The sequence below is a fragment of the Ostrinia furnacalis genome, unplaced genomic scaffold (genome assembly GCF_004193835.3).
Source record: "Ostrinia furnacalis isolate ACB-3 unplaced genomic scaffold, ASM419383v2 OfSCF2084, whole genome shotgun sequence".
In the NCBI taxonomy this organism is placed as follows: Eukaryota; Metazoa; Arthropoda; class Insecta; order Lepidoptera; family Crambidae; genus Ostrinia; species Ostrinia furnacalis.
This window is the reverse complement of record NW_021132323.1, coordinates 237300-251392: the sequence shown is the minus strand read 5'-3', so window position 1 is coordinate 251392 and position 14093 is coordinate 237300. Positions and strand designations below refer to the sequence as shown.

Sequence of the window (14093 nt, the reverse complement as noted above, 5' to 3'; positions counted from 1 at the left end):
CGATATGCCCAGAAACGAACATCGCCCGCGACGTCAGGTTAGTCGCGATTCAGTCGTACTGAGGAAATGTTCTNGCTAAACAATAATATGCCAAAAACGGCATTTGCGATTTAAAAGTTTGCTATAAGTTGTTTTGCCAAATGAGAATTTGCCAAATGAAAATTTGCGAAACGTTGTTTGCGATGTGATAATTTGGGAAACGTTTTTTGGCCAAACATTAGTAATCCGACCCACGCTGAACTGTCCCGCCAAACTCAATGACAGGGGGGCGCTACCATCGTTCAACTTTATGGTTTCCAACATGGCAAAAATCGGAACCAGCGATTCGGTATTGACGGTGGCGCCCCGCTGTCAATGTCATCGATAGGACAGTTCAGTATTTTGGAACTATAGCTAAAAATGGTTGGCCGACGAGACTGGTGATCTGTCGATCTATTTGCGTACAAAGTCACTCGATATAACTTTTTTTTTTGCCTTCTTTTTGTTTAAATCTCAAATTGTAATCGACTTCGAGCTGTATAAGATATAGGTTTCAACTGTGGAGGTTTCAGTTGAATGATTGTACATGGAATCGGACCCCAATTTTTCTTTGGTTTATGATGATAGCAGCTGTCAATGTCAAAGTGTCATTGACCTTCATTTTTCCTCTAAAAACAATGTTTACATTCAATTTCACATAAATTAAAACGAAAATAAATACAAACACTAACTTATTCTGCATTAATTAACATCGAAACATCTATAAAAAGTTATTTTTAAGTCTCACCAAATTTTTAAATGGCGTCGTAGCAAGTTCTTCGAAGTTTCGCTGAAGTTATCTTTGGACTTTAGTTTATCTCTTATTTCAGTGCATTATCTACCCCCGAAACGATTTAGATCCGTTTGCTTGACCGGTTAGTTACTGGTTATCTAGGCAAGTGGGAAAGTATGGCTTTGGTAAATTATTTAAACCCGTTTAGGGTTTTTAGAGACTTTGTGCGTACTCCGGTAGAAGTGTTCGTTTTGCGACAGTATTTGGGGTATAAAAAGAAGACAGATGAGGGGATCAGTAGCGCGAAGGAACTGCTCTATAGAGCGGGGGTGATCTCAGTTTTTCTGTCGGCAATAGTGTGGATATCTGTGTTTATGTATGTTGTGTTTTATTACACATACATGCCCAACGTTACACATGTCAGACCTGTACATTTGCAATTCAAGTAAGTATACAATTTATTGAATAAATAATCGAAACGTTTTCCAATTCAATTTGATTTACTATAACATTAATATTAAATTAAATTAGTGGGCAGACATAGTTGAAATTTTCCATTATTTTTATCTTATGTGGTTACTAAAGTTTTGAAGTTCTAGTGGCTAATAAAACTTTGTGAGTTTTTATGAGTACTGCCCCAAAATGGAACTATTTTTCACACCATTTTTAACTTTATGGAAAAATGAGTTAATATTTTCACATAACTCACTCTTTATCTCTATATCTGAATTATGGGTAATTTAATTTGTTGTAGGTATACCATACAGATTCTTGAGTATAGCGGATGCATAGTGTTATTTACTCCTTAAACATGGTTTAACTATACAGCAGTTAAACAACTGTTTAAGGACTTTTTAAGGCTGTTTATATCGGTATTACAGATCATGCGATGAACAGATGGGGATATGTTCGTTCCCATCGGCCCACGTCCAGCTTACGAAGCGAAGTCACATGCTGATGGCTGCGCAGCCTTACCGCATCAAACTTATACTGGAGATGCCAGAAACACAAATTAATAAGGATTTAGGTACAGGTTTTACATTTCAATGAGAAATATGGCTAAAATATGTAAACTATTCCTAAATAGTAAATTATAAAGGACTAGCTTTCCGCCCGCGGATTCGCCCGCGTGGAATTTTGTCTGTCACAGAAAAACTTTATCGCGCGCGTCCCTGTTTCAAAAACCGGGATAAAAACTATCCTATGTTCTTTCCCGGGACTCAAACTATCTCTATGCCAAATTTCATCAAAATCGGTTGCGAGGTTTAAGCGGGAAAGCGTAACAGACAGACAGACAGACAGACAGACAGACAGAGTTACTTTCGCATTTATAATATTAGTTGGGATTGTGCTCCTACANCTCCTAAAGTGGAGACATACTTATTAATTTAATGTTAATAAAAGTTCTTATTTTTATTTGAGGCTGAATCACGATTTTGTTTTTTTTTTTTTAGTGGTTGCAATAATTTGGTTGAACCAAAAGTTATTTGAAAATATTGACGCGACCGGAAATTGAACCTGAGACCCAGGGATCTCTGAATGATCATTCAATAAATATCAAGGTTCCTTTTGATTTTTCCCGTGTAAAAGTCTGGCCCGTGAGCACGTAGAATTTTGTCCAATGACCACAAGCTACCCATCCTTATCGTTCGCGCGCGCAGTGAGTGTGCGAGCGCGACAGCAACATAATTACGCGCGCTAAGTTTCTGTTGATCATTCATTATCCAGAAACAACACGGAAAAAGGAATGTTGATATTTTTTAAATAAATTCGAACCTTATTACAAGGATGTAAAAACTATTTTTCATTTATTGCAGGTATGTTCATGGTGTGCACACAAATGAGAGCAAAGGGCGGAGTCCTCGTATCGTCTTCGTGCAGATCGGCAATGCTCAGGCATAGGTAAAAATCTTACTAAACTAGATTTAACTAAATCTTAATAATTAAGATTATTTTATTGTTTAATAACTTTAGAAAAACATAAATCGATTAAACTGTATAATAATCAATTCCTCAATCAGTCGTTCATATGATTACGGATTAAAAAAAAACAAATGTCAAAAGTTTTCGCCGATTTCGCAAAAAATTCAATTCAAATCCACCTGCAAAAAGTGTTGAAAAGTTTTATAAATTAAGTATTGTATGAAAAATCTTCATCGCCCTTCTAATTGAAACAAAAAGTGACCGAGAAGCGTTTTTTGTAGTGCACTCAATAAACTTAAACCAAAATCAAGCCTACAATACAATCAACGGTTAACAAATTGAAAAGGTAAGCGTTCAACAGCCAAATACATAAATTATTTATTGAATGCTATGCATATTATCAATTTGTATGTTTATTTACGACGGATTGAGTGAAATAGCATGTTTTTCATTGAAGATGGCGCCATACCTCGATCTATCCACTGAGCAACTGAATGTTCTTCTAAACTTCGCTGCATCGAACCCTCACCTGGCTTTTGGGCGAGTCAACTCGAACTCTGACGATCAGTTCGAGAGCGAATTTAAATGGAAAGAATTGATGAGAGATATCAACTGCTTGAACCCTAGTACGCAAAGGGCGCGCGGCGTAAAGGAGTACAAAGCGGTATGTTTCTTCGTGTTTTACTACGATAATACATCAGACGACACATTTTTCTTGCAAAATAACACCTATTCCAACCACATAAGATATCCCAGTGCTTAGTTTATATGCCATCATCTATTTACCTGTCCATAGTTATAAAATGCTGTACATGATGATTACTAATTTTAAACTACCTGTCAAGATCTCCGAGTAAAGCAAGTAAAAGTAAGAAAATAACTTGTGTCATGGTTTTGTTACTTCTCCTGACTAAGCAATGAGTAGCCTACTTGACACTTCACTCAGAGATCAAGAAAGCCCTTACTCTAATGCATTGGTTCCCAAAGAAAGACCTTTAAAGGGGGGCACGGGCCATCTGTAAGAAACCTGTGACCACTACTGAGAGAATGCATTCCAGACTGCTCGATACGACCAATAAATAATCTTGACTGGAGGAGGGCGGGCGCGGAACTTTTTATATGATCGAAAGGGGGCGCGTCTCAAATAAGTTTGGGAACCAATGCTCTAATGTAATCCATTCTTTTGTTTTCCAGTACTGGACAAAGCTGAAAAGTAAACTATCCGTTAAGATGAACCGAGCTCGCCGACAGCTGAACATGTCTAAAAAGCCGGCCAAGCTGGCCTTGCATGACTACGAGATACGAATGTTCAATATGATGCCTAAAAACGCTAAAGATAAATTTCTTGTGATTGAAGCCATTGAGGATAAAAATACTAGCAAGAGTAAGTTTTCCCTTCGTCTAGAGTAAAAGTAATCTAATAAATTATTTATTTACTGTACCTTTGTCTTGTTTAAAAGATTAAATAATTTTTTTTGCAACTTTTCAGTCCATAAATCTAAAATGACTGAGTTTGGTTTTTTCAGCTATATGGACATGTTTATTGTAGTGTCATAATGTTAGTTTGAGTTGAATGAAATTTTAATTTCCCTTTTTTCCATGGAAAACTTGAGATTTTTTTTAGTATATTAACTTGCATGGATGTTCTATCTTTTATAAAATGTTTATTTAAATTTAATATTGATGTTTTAAATATTTACCTATTGTCACTGTCTCATAAAACATGTTTTAAATTTACAGACAAGATTATCATAAAACAAGAACCGACTGTACCTTTTCCGTATGAAGACATAAATAAAAAAGTGGAAACGGTTCTCGAAGGACTTGAAATAATAGCGGATTCCATACAAAATGTGGCTCGGTTGCAAGTCGAGCTTACTAAAGGGCAGATCATAATGGCCAAGGGTTTGAACAACATGGCGGAGGTATTCAAGAAGATCAAGCAAAACTACAGTGAACTTTACAATAATAATCATAATCAGAACTAATTGTACTCTTATTGTAAAACCAGATTTAGATTTGTCTGACGCGTTGTGTCATTATGACGCATCAGAACGGAATCAGTTTCATAAATAGGTCTTGGCTTAATATAACTCAGTCAGTGTTTGCGGTATGAGAGCGACACGGAATGGGTAACATTGACATAATATTATTGCGTGATAGAATAAAGCATATTAAGAAGTCTCGCTGACGTTTGACATCGCAAAAACCTTCAGTGCCACTCTTATATGTCAATCACTGATTGAGTTAAGGGGCCATCCATAAAGTACGTCACACGAATTTCATGATTTTTTGAGCCCCCCCCCCGTCCTTGTCACAGGTGGTCACATTTCTGAGACCCCCCCCTCCCTAGTGTGACGTCACATGTTTTGCAATTTCACATCGAAAAACTATTAAATTAAAACAGCAGTTCNTTAAGCGCTAGGTCTATAGAGTGTTACGTCGTATTACCAGAGTAAACACAAATGAGTCCAATGGTCATCTTCATAGAAATTTTGCGTGGATTAGCGGTGAGGTGCCCTGAATGTTGTCAGTGTGTACGTGCGCGCCGCATACGTATTGGCGCGCTCACATACAAACCGCGCTCGGGCGTTTCTATGAAGATGACCTACTCATTTGTATTTACTCTGGTGTTACGATGGCTTCTGACGTGTCACATAATATGAAACTGATTCCGTTCTGATACGTCACGTCATAAAACACGACACGTCAGAAAAATACAAATGCGGCTGACTTATGAAAGACATGTTTTTTGTGAAATTATGATTACTTATTTTAAGTTTGGATCTCATAATGTTGATGTTGATTTGAAATCATTCAAGAATATTGATTATTGTAATTTAATTTGATTAATTACTTGTAGGCTATAATTATGTTTATTCCAAAGCTAAACTTAAAAGTAATTTAATGAACAAGTATTAAGTTTAGGAATATAGGTTTAAGAAATATCAATGATAAGTTTTGTTTTTGTAACAATTATGTTTTTTTATTTCAGAGAATTGTTAATTTTGAGTTGAATTTGTTTTTTTATAGATTTTTATAAATCCTCTTGGGACTATGTTTTGTAGTATGTAAGATAAACTTGACAATAAATATAAATATGCATAAGAATAATGTTTGGTTTTATTACAATAGCTCAATTATTGTAACCCCTATGATTTCTTAGTTTCTTGTGCTCTGTTCTATCCTCCAGTTTTGAATTAAGATTTTTAATTTGAGCATGCTCATTTTCGTACCTTAACGCCTAAACGGATGAACAGATTTTAACAGTGATAATTAGTTGTTTTAATATTGATAGCTAATATCTATTATCCCCTATTTCAATATTTTTGTCAAACCCTGATGTGCTTAACACCACCATCAAATCAATACTCCCTCCCGAATTCTTCTCAGTGGAAAAGCAATCCTATTTAGGTACGTAAAAGACCGTTTTCTTGGCTTATTCCACTTTTCCCCGTTAACAATCCCCGTCAACGGATTAACGTGAACTTTTTGTTCACTAATCCCCGTTAACCCCAATTGGAGCTTATAATGGGTAATAATAATTAATTAACAAAAAGTTCATTAATCCCCGTTATATTAGTATTTTTATTTTGAACGTAATGGGGAATAATGAACTTTTTAGTGCAATGCAAACAAAAAACAAACGTTGACGGGGATTGTCAACGGGGAATAGAAGAAAAAGCCGCTTTTTTATCCCTCAGTCCTCTTTGGCGATGGAAAATGGGCAGTGCCGTATTTTATCCATAAGGCACTTTAGGCCAGTGCCTAGGGGCCCACTATGACCAGGGGCCCAGCACTCCCGATTAAAAAATGAAAAAAAAAACATGTTAAAGATGATGTATCAGAAAAGGTCAATTTTCAAGAAGTTTTAAACGATTTTGTATCCAAAGAAATTAGAAGAGTTAATATTTAAACATGCTTCTTAATCAGTACAATATGTACATTTTTAATGTTTAAGTTTTTTTTTATAAAATATGCAAGATTTTCCTATTCTTTCATTTTTAAATGACACTGTAGATTGTGGCCAAAGTCTTTTCACTTGAAGGAAGGCGTATACCTTTGCGATAATGATGGTACCGTCATTCAACATCTACATTACGAAATAATGTAGACAGTAAACATTTCCAAATTTCGATGTTGTGGTATGAAAAAGGGGGGGCCCGAAACGAGCTGTGCCTAAGGGCCCCGAGATGGTTAATCCGGCGTTGAAAATGGGCTTTATGGCGCGAGTACTTACACTATGCAGGCCTGAGACGTGATAAGTGTGAACACCATCTCGGTTATTTTCTCCTTTTCCCACCCATGTGTCGCTATACTTCGGTGTGCGAACTAGCGCTTCGACTCTGTCAATTTTCCGTGCGCCACTATTAGGCCAGTAGAATTAGCTTTTAAATCGGAAATAATTCTTACAAAAGATTTTGTTGCTTTAATGGCTTCATTGGTTGCCCATAAAGACTCTCCTAGGTTTTCGACTTCGATGGAGTTGTGCTTAAGTGGTGGGGGCCCCCGAATGGGGCGTTTTTTCGGTTTTCCGGTTATACGTTAAACCGGTTAAAGGACTTACCCTATCGAAAAGTAGTCTTGATGACGGTTGAAGGGCACTAAATTCTGCATTAAATAAGACCAAATTCATATGTTTTGGACAAACCGTTCTCATACTTATCTTCGACAAAGTAGAAAATTTACGTATAATTAATATAATAACCCTACGTCCAATAGCTCGTCACCCGCAGGCTCCCAAGCCTTGTAAAGAGCCGCCTTAATCAGCGTATCCCTGTCGCTCGCGAGTTAGATTTACCTATCCCTGTTCGTCCCAACCAATGAAGCCATTAAAGCAATAAAGTCTTTTGTAGGCATTATTTCCGATTTGATTCATTTTTGTGTTTAATTCTACTGGGCTATATGTACAGTCGACAGCTCAATAAACTATAATATTTTTTATTGTAAAATATCTCTTATCACAACCACATAAGTATCCCCATGTCTCCCAGGTCCATCCTGCACCAAATAATGCGCACCGTGACGATGGCGCCACTACTGCTATCTGGCGTCAACGAGGAGAAACAGCAGTTGCAGGTGGAACTGTTCAGCGAATTCGAGGACGATCAGGTAGGAATTTGAGCTGTGTGGTATTGGGAATAGAAGCCAGTTTCGTATGCTTGAATTAATTTATTGATAGACCACGTTAAGTCTATAAATACAAGGTGTTTTAAGATGTAACCCAATTTTAACGAATCATACAAAAAAAACTAAATAACCCTATATTTGTTCAGTTATTTTAACTGGTACACGCCTGATGGCTGGTGAGGCAAATTTTATTTCAAAAAGTTCTAGATGTGTTTGCTGATCAACAAGAATTTGGCTTAAATTTGACTGTACATTTAATTTAAATTAGACATCATTTATTGCTATAATATTTATTTAAGTAAACTGTACTATTTTAACTATTCAACCAAAGACTTAAATTGCATACCCACTAGTCCAGGGGACCAAGTGGGTTATGTAGGGCTCTCTTACTCACAAAAACCTGTCGCTACCCGAATCCAGGTGCTTCTCACCCTAAAATTTCAACCACACCAACGCGTGCAGATCGCAATGACAGGTCGCGCGACCCATGACATTCCGCGCGACCTGTCATTGGCCTATGATCGCGCCGGCTGTGGTTGAAGCTTTATTAACTAATAAATGAATATATTTTTCACAGAACCTGCCAGTGACAGACGCGTACGTCGAGTTACAGTCGCGCCACGCGCAGGTGTATGCCAGTGAGTTGCACATACAAGCGCACTTCACTGGGCTCCGTTATCTCATGTTCCACTGGCCCAAGCTGTCTGCGGTTGTTGGTGAGTGACGAAATATATTTTTTGCAATGTTTGGATCTTGGTTTAAAATAACGTCCTGTTAAGGAATTTGCAGAGGGAGCAACTTTTTTCGTCAATAAAATTCAAAATAACGTAATGCCGGGGCAGCTGTAACTGTTTTATGAGCGTCAGCAAATTATAATTTTTGGATTTTGGTGGTGCAATAAGATTCAAAATAATATCCTGCTGGCGGATCCTTCGAGCTCCCTCACATGTCTAAGCCTTTTGAGCATCAGCTTGTTCTAGACTTTTGTTATTTTATGATAAGGCAATAAAATTCTAAATAACTTGCTGCTAGAAGGAATTCTTGAGCCACCCACACCAGCGATTATTAAATGTTTTCTTGTTTTTTTTTTACAGGAATAAGTTCAAATCTTTTCGTGGTGTCCATGATCTTCATCTTGAGCTGGTATCATCTGCAGGATGGACTGCCAGACTTCGTCAAGGTATGTGTAAGCTACACTTTTTGTATAAGGCCGAGTCCGCACTACGGTTTCTTCCCGCAAGCGGTAAACCGCCAAACCGCGCGACCGCCTGAAACGTATACGAGGGAAAAAGCCGCAATGCGGATGCTTGCATTAGTGTTACTTGGTTATAAAAACACGCAGTTAAAAACCTCGGCGGTTTAGCCGTAGTGCGGACTCGACTTAAAAGCTGACAGCAGTAAAAAAAATCTTTTGCCAAAAATTACCTACTCAAGCACTTGAAGCACTGTTAGTTCATTTCACTCACGGAATGCAATAACGGCACAAGTCCGATTTTGGCCAAATTGAGTTAGTAACGGTCTAAACCTCGGGATTTTATACTTATTTGTTGCTTAAAAATGGAATTGTTTATTTATTTACTTCTCTTTGTAGGGCAAACTCGGTCATACAATAAAGACAGAAGATGGCGGAGACGATAAGAAAAAATTTGGATTCGAGGGAAAAGTCAAACTTGAGAGAGAAGGTAAGACTTCTAATGGAGATAAGATGATAACTGCACATTATAGTAATTTGCCCAAAAGATAAACCGCTTTTTAAAAAAAGGAGGACTGAATAAATATCAACCATATTANTTATTTCCGATTTGATTCATTTTTGTGTTTAATTCTACTGGCCTATATAATAAATAATAATAAATATCTTTGGACAATCTCACACAGCGCCATCTAGCCCCAAAGTAAGCAATTAATATGCTTGTGTTATGGGTGCTAGCTTAACGGATATACTACTTATACACTTTTTTTTTTTTTTTTTTTAAATACATACATATTATACATAGTAACACCCAGACCCGTCACAGAAATTAAAATTCATCATTTCAATTTCTGCCCGGCAAGGAATCGAACCCGGGACCTCTCGGCATAGTAGTCCGTTCTGAACCACTACACCAAACGGCCGACTATTATATGTACAGTCGACAGCTCAATAAACTATAATATGTTTTATTGTAAAATATCTCTTATCACAACCACATAAGTATCCCCATGTCTCGCAGGTCCATCCTGCACCAAATAATGCGCACCGTGACGATGGCGCCGCTACTGCTATCTGGCGTCAACGAGGAGAAACAGCAGTTGCAGGTGGAACTGTTCAGCGAATTCGAGGATGATCAGGTGGGAATTTGAGCTGTGTGGAATTGAGAATAGAAGCCAATTTTGTATAGCATGAAATAATAATAGAAGCACAGTTTTATCTTACTTCTATACAGGGTGTAAAAAAGATGTGACCAAATAAGGGGTGATACACGGTGATAAGGGTCCAAATTATGAGAGGTGACTAATTAATAATCATAGAACTCTGAAAAAGTAATGTAAGGCCCGTTTTCACCATCAATCCCTAATTTTAAAGTGACCTTTTGAAAACAAAATTCCTGTTGTGTTACCATAGGTCACTTAAAAAATACGGATTGATTGTGTAAACGGGCATAAGACGTTTATTTCAAGGAAGGACCTCTTTACAGATAATATTAAACTAGTTACTAATAATAATATAGATTAGAACTTAGCTATCATAACAAAACCTTACGTTTTGCAAGCTAGCGAATACAAGGCTTATTGTAGGTGACAAACTAGCACTCTATTACTTACCTAATTGCCCGCGTTTACATACCATGTTTTTTGAAAAGCTTGTCTTTATCAACATGTATCTGCCACAGAGCCTGCCAGTGACAGACGCGTACGTCGAGTTACAGTCGCGCCACGCGCAGGTGTATGCCAGTGAGTTGCACATACAAGCGCACTTTACTGGACTCCGCTATCTCATGTTCCACTGGCCCAAGCTGTCTGCGGTTGTCGGTAAGTGAAGACATTTGATTTTATTTTTCAGATCTTATGTCAAGGCAATGAAGTTCTAAATAACGTCTTTCTAGAGAGATTCTTAGACCCCGCACTTATATCAATATTATAATTTTCAAAATTAGATCTTAAGACTAAGTAGGTAACAAAATTCTAAATAACGTCCAATTGGAGGGATTCTTACAGGGTCTTTTCTTTTGATTAGTAAAAAGTGTCATAACTTTTGCATCCTACGATAAGGCAATAATAATTGAGAATGTTACTAGTAGTAACTTACTAGGTATGCAAAATCACTTGAAACCTATGTTACAGTTAAGCTTTTACATTTACAAATACATTAGTTTTTATTTCATTCAAAAATACCCAGTAGTTATGATTTTATAGGCATTCAAAGTTCGCTTAAATATTGAGTCCCGCCGACGGTCACGTGACTCCGCGTGACATACATTCACAGTGTCCGCTCACTAGAAAACGGATATAAACATACTTAAATACATTTTTTTTTGTAAATACAAACTTATTATACATATTAACACCCAGACCCATCACAGAAATTAAAATTGAACCAAATACAAACTTGATGCGATTGTGTCGTTTTTTTGCAAATTACCTTCCAGCTCCATCATTAGACCCTGATTACTATATAGAATTAAAGTACTCATCAATACAAAACGAACGAGCCCAAACTCGATGGATTTAAGTCGTTTTATTATAGAGTTCCTATGGCCACCTTCCAGCTCCATCATCAGATCAGCTCCATGTCATCATAATATTGCATGGTCATCCAAATCACATGTGTTTGCGTAATTTCAGCTTAATCGGTTGTCCGGAAGTGGGTCTTAATTCAGCTTGCAAGATTCCACCCATACAAATATGAGCCAGTCACTGTAATATGACGTCACGCGCATAAAATGGCGGGCTGGCCGCCGCCCGCACTTTTAAAATTCATTATCTTGGAAACTTATTGACGTATCGAAATAATTCTTTCACGTGTATTTTTTATTTTTAACTGAGAATACAGAAAGCTAAAAAACAAAATTAGTGAACATTCTTCATTCACATTCAACGTTCTGCCAGCTAGTGTTTTGAGCGTCAGATACTTAAAAGTTCTCATTAATATGAGGTCTGAAGACAAGACAATAGAGTTCAAATTAACGTCCTGCTTGGAGGATTCTTAGAGCCCCCACACTAGTGTCTTGCAAGTTAAAATATTTTTGATCTTAAGTCAAGGACATAAAGTTCAAAATAACGTCCTCCAGAAAAATTCTTAAAATAGAGCTCTTCACGCAAGTGTTTATTATGCGTCAGCTATTAAATGTTTTCTTGTTCTTTTTTACAGGAATAAGTTCAAACCTTTTCGTGGTGTCCATGATCTTCATCTTGAGCTGGTATCATCTGCAGGATGGACTGCCAGACTTCGTCAAGGTATGTGTAAGCTACACTATTTGTATAAGGCCGAGTCCGCACTACGGTTTCTTCCCGCAAGCGGTAAACCGCCAAAGGAGGGAAAAAGCTGCAATGCGGATGCTAGCATTAGTGTTACTTGGTTATAAAATCACGCAGTTAAAAACCTCGGCGGTTTAGCCGTAGTGCGGACTCGACTTAAAAGCTGACAGCAGTCAAAAAATTTCTTTTGTCAATAATTACTTACTCAAGTACTGTTAATTCATTTCACTCACGGAATGCAATAGCGGCACAAGTCCGATTTTGGCCAAATTGAGTTAGTAACGTTCTACGCCTCGGGTTTTTATTTATTTTATTTTACAATTGTTTGGAAAACTTACACTTATACTTTTTATTTGTTGCTTAAAATGGAATTGTTTATTTATTTACTTCTCTTTGTAGGGCAAACTCGGTCATACAATAAAGACAGAAGATGGCGGAGACGATAAGAAAAAAATTGGATTCGAGGGAAAAGTCAAACTTGAGAGAGAAGGTAAGACTTCTAATGGAGATAAGATGATAACTGCACATTATAGTAATTTGCCCAAAAGATAAACCGCTTTTTAAAAAAAACAGGACTGAAATATCAATCATATTTAATTTTGTCTTATGCCCGATTCGACCAAACTTGACAGTGAAACAGTATGGGAAATACTTATGTCAACACTGACGATTTATTCTGAGATTAACAGTGTATTTAGTCTTGTAATTAAATAAAGTATTATTGGTATTATTTTTTTCTCCATGCACTTTTTTTGGTGGTTTTATTTTTGTTAAATTAATTTTAAACTAAATGTTAATCACTTACAGTCGTCAAACAAAATTTTGCTCAGTTCTTAATGCTAATAATAATTTTATTTCTAGATTCTTCTCAGTTCTTCGACGACGAGAGCTTGTTGGAAGAGCTGCAGAAAATCGAAGAACCGAAGAAGGACGCGTAAATTCTTCTTAGTCTACGGAACGTTGAACCTTACTCACTCGCAATAAAGTTCATCATATTATGTTACGTTTCTGTGCAACTGCTATACATTTTTAGAATACTACCACTATACCTAAAGGTGTTAATGGCAGAGCAGAACAGTCAAGCAGCATCAAGCAAGTCTAGGCCCAAATGCCGTCAATATAAGATTCATTATTTAGTGACCCAAGGCGAATAACTTGGGTGGATAGTCTGTTTTATTTACTAGTACTTAAAAAACTGACTTTATTCTACTTATTTAAGTATCTCACTGCCCATATACTTAAATATGGGCAGTGAGAAATTAATATCTATTGGGTGTCAATTCTGTGGATTTAAATGTTTAGGGACGATTCTGCATCTAGAAATTAAAAAGCTATTAGCTAGCTCAAAATAACGAATTTGACATTGTTTCTATTTTATTTTCAATTCGCTTATGAAAAATAAATCTAAAATAAATGAAAATCGATTACAGATTCGGTTTCAAAACGAGAGATTTTGTTAAACAGCCCTTTTTCACTTGTGCCTTAATCAACATTCCATGACGTCATAATTTATTTGTTACTTTTATTTTAATTTCATGTGGTTTTGTTTTATTTATTTTACCTATAAGTTGTTATTTTTAGGGTTCCGTACTTAAAATAGAAAGAAAAGAATGCGTCTGTATAAATATTTTTTTCAAATCGATAACACCATATTTTATACGTGTTATCGATTTGAAATCAATAGCAAATTCAAGAAAGAAGTTTAAAGCTCGTCTCGTAGCTCGCTCATAGCTCATAGGATTTTTTTAAATAGTTTTGTGTTGTTTTAAACAGACCTACCTAATTTAATTTCATCGACTTTTGGTGCTGTAAGAAATATATAAAAGAGTGA

General features: G+C 36.6%; 2 protein-coding genes across 5 annotated transcripts; both read left to right on the top strand.

Moving 5' to 3' along the window:
- Nucleotides 1-620: 620 nt before the first annotated feature.
- On the top strand, nucleotides 621-13469 carry Seipin (lipid droplet biogenesis associated protein seipin). Of its 4 annotated transcripts, none has more exons than XM_028307080.1 (8): nucleotides 621-1196; nucleotides 1633-1778; nucleotides 2569-2653; nucleotides 7669-7786; nucleotides 8382-8520; nucleotides 8899-8984; nucleotides 9396-9486; nucleotides 13124-13469. In XM_028307080.1, the coding sequence occupies exons 1-8, from the start codon at nucleotides 928-930 to the stop codon at nucleotides 13198-13200; spliced, it is 1011 nt and encodes a 336-aa protein (XP_028162881.1). In that variant the 5' UTR covers nucleotides 621-927; the 3' UTR covers nucleotides 13201-13469. The 4 variants fall into 4 exon arrangements, with proteins under 4 accessions (XP_028162881.1, XP_028162882.1, XP_028162880.1 ...); XM_028307081.1 differs by lacking the exons at nucleotides 7669-7786; nucleotides 8382-8520; nucleotides 8899-8984; nucleotides 9396-9486 and adding exons at nucleotides 10018-10135; nucleotides 10678-10816; nucleotides 12156-12241; nucleotides 12662-12752 and having other exon boundaries at nucleotides 646-1196; XM_028307079.1 differs by lacking the exons at nucleotides 8899-8984; nucleotides 9396-9486 and adding exons at nucleotides 12156-12241; nucleotides 12662-12752 and having other exon boundaries at nucleotides 646-1196; nucleotides 7651-7786.
- Nucleotides 2873-5744, top strand: LOC114354607 (uncharacterized). The gene is made up of 5 exons (XM_028307082.1): nucleotides 2873-3020; nucleotides 3132-3338; nucleotides 3869-4058; nucleotides 4415-4926; nucleotides 5094-5744. Exons 2-4 carry the CDS (start codon nucleotides 3132-3134, stop codon nucleotides 4660-4662), a joined length of 645 nt encoding a protein of 214 aa, XP_028162883.1. The 5' UTR covers nucleotides 2873-3020; the 3' UTR covers nucleotides 4663-4926; nucleotides 5094-5744.
- Nucleotides 13470-14093: the final 624 nt, after the last annotated feature.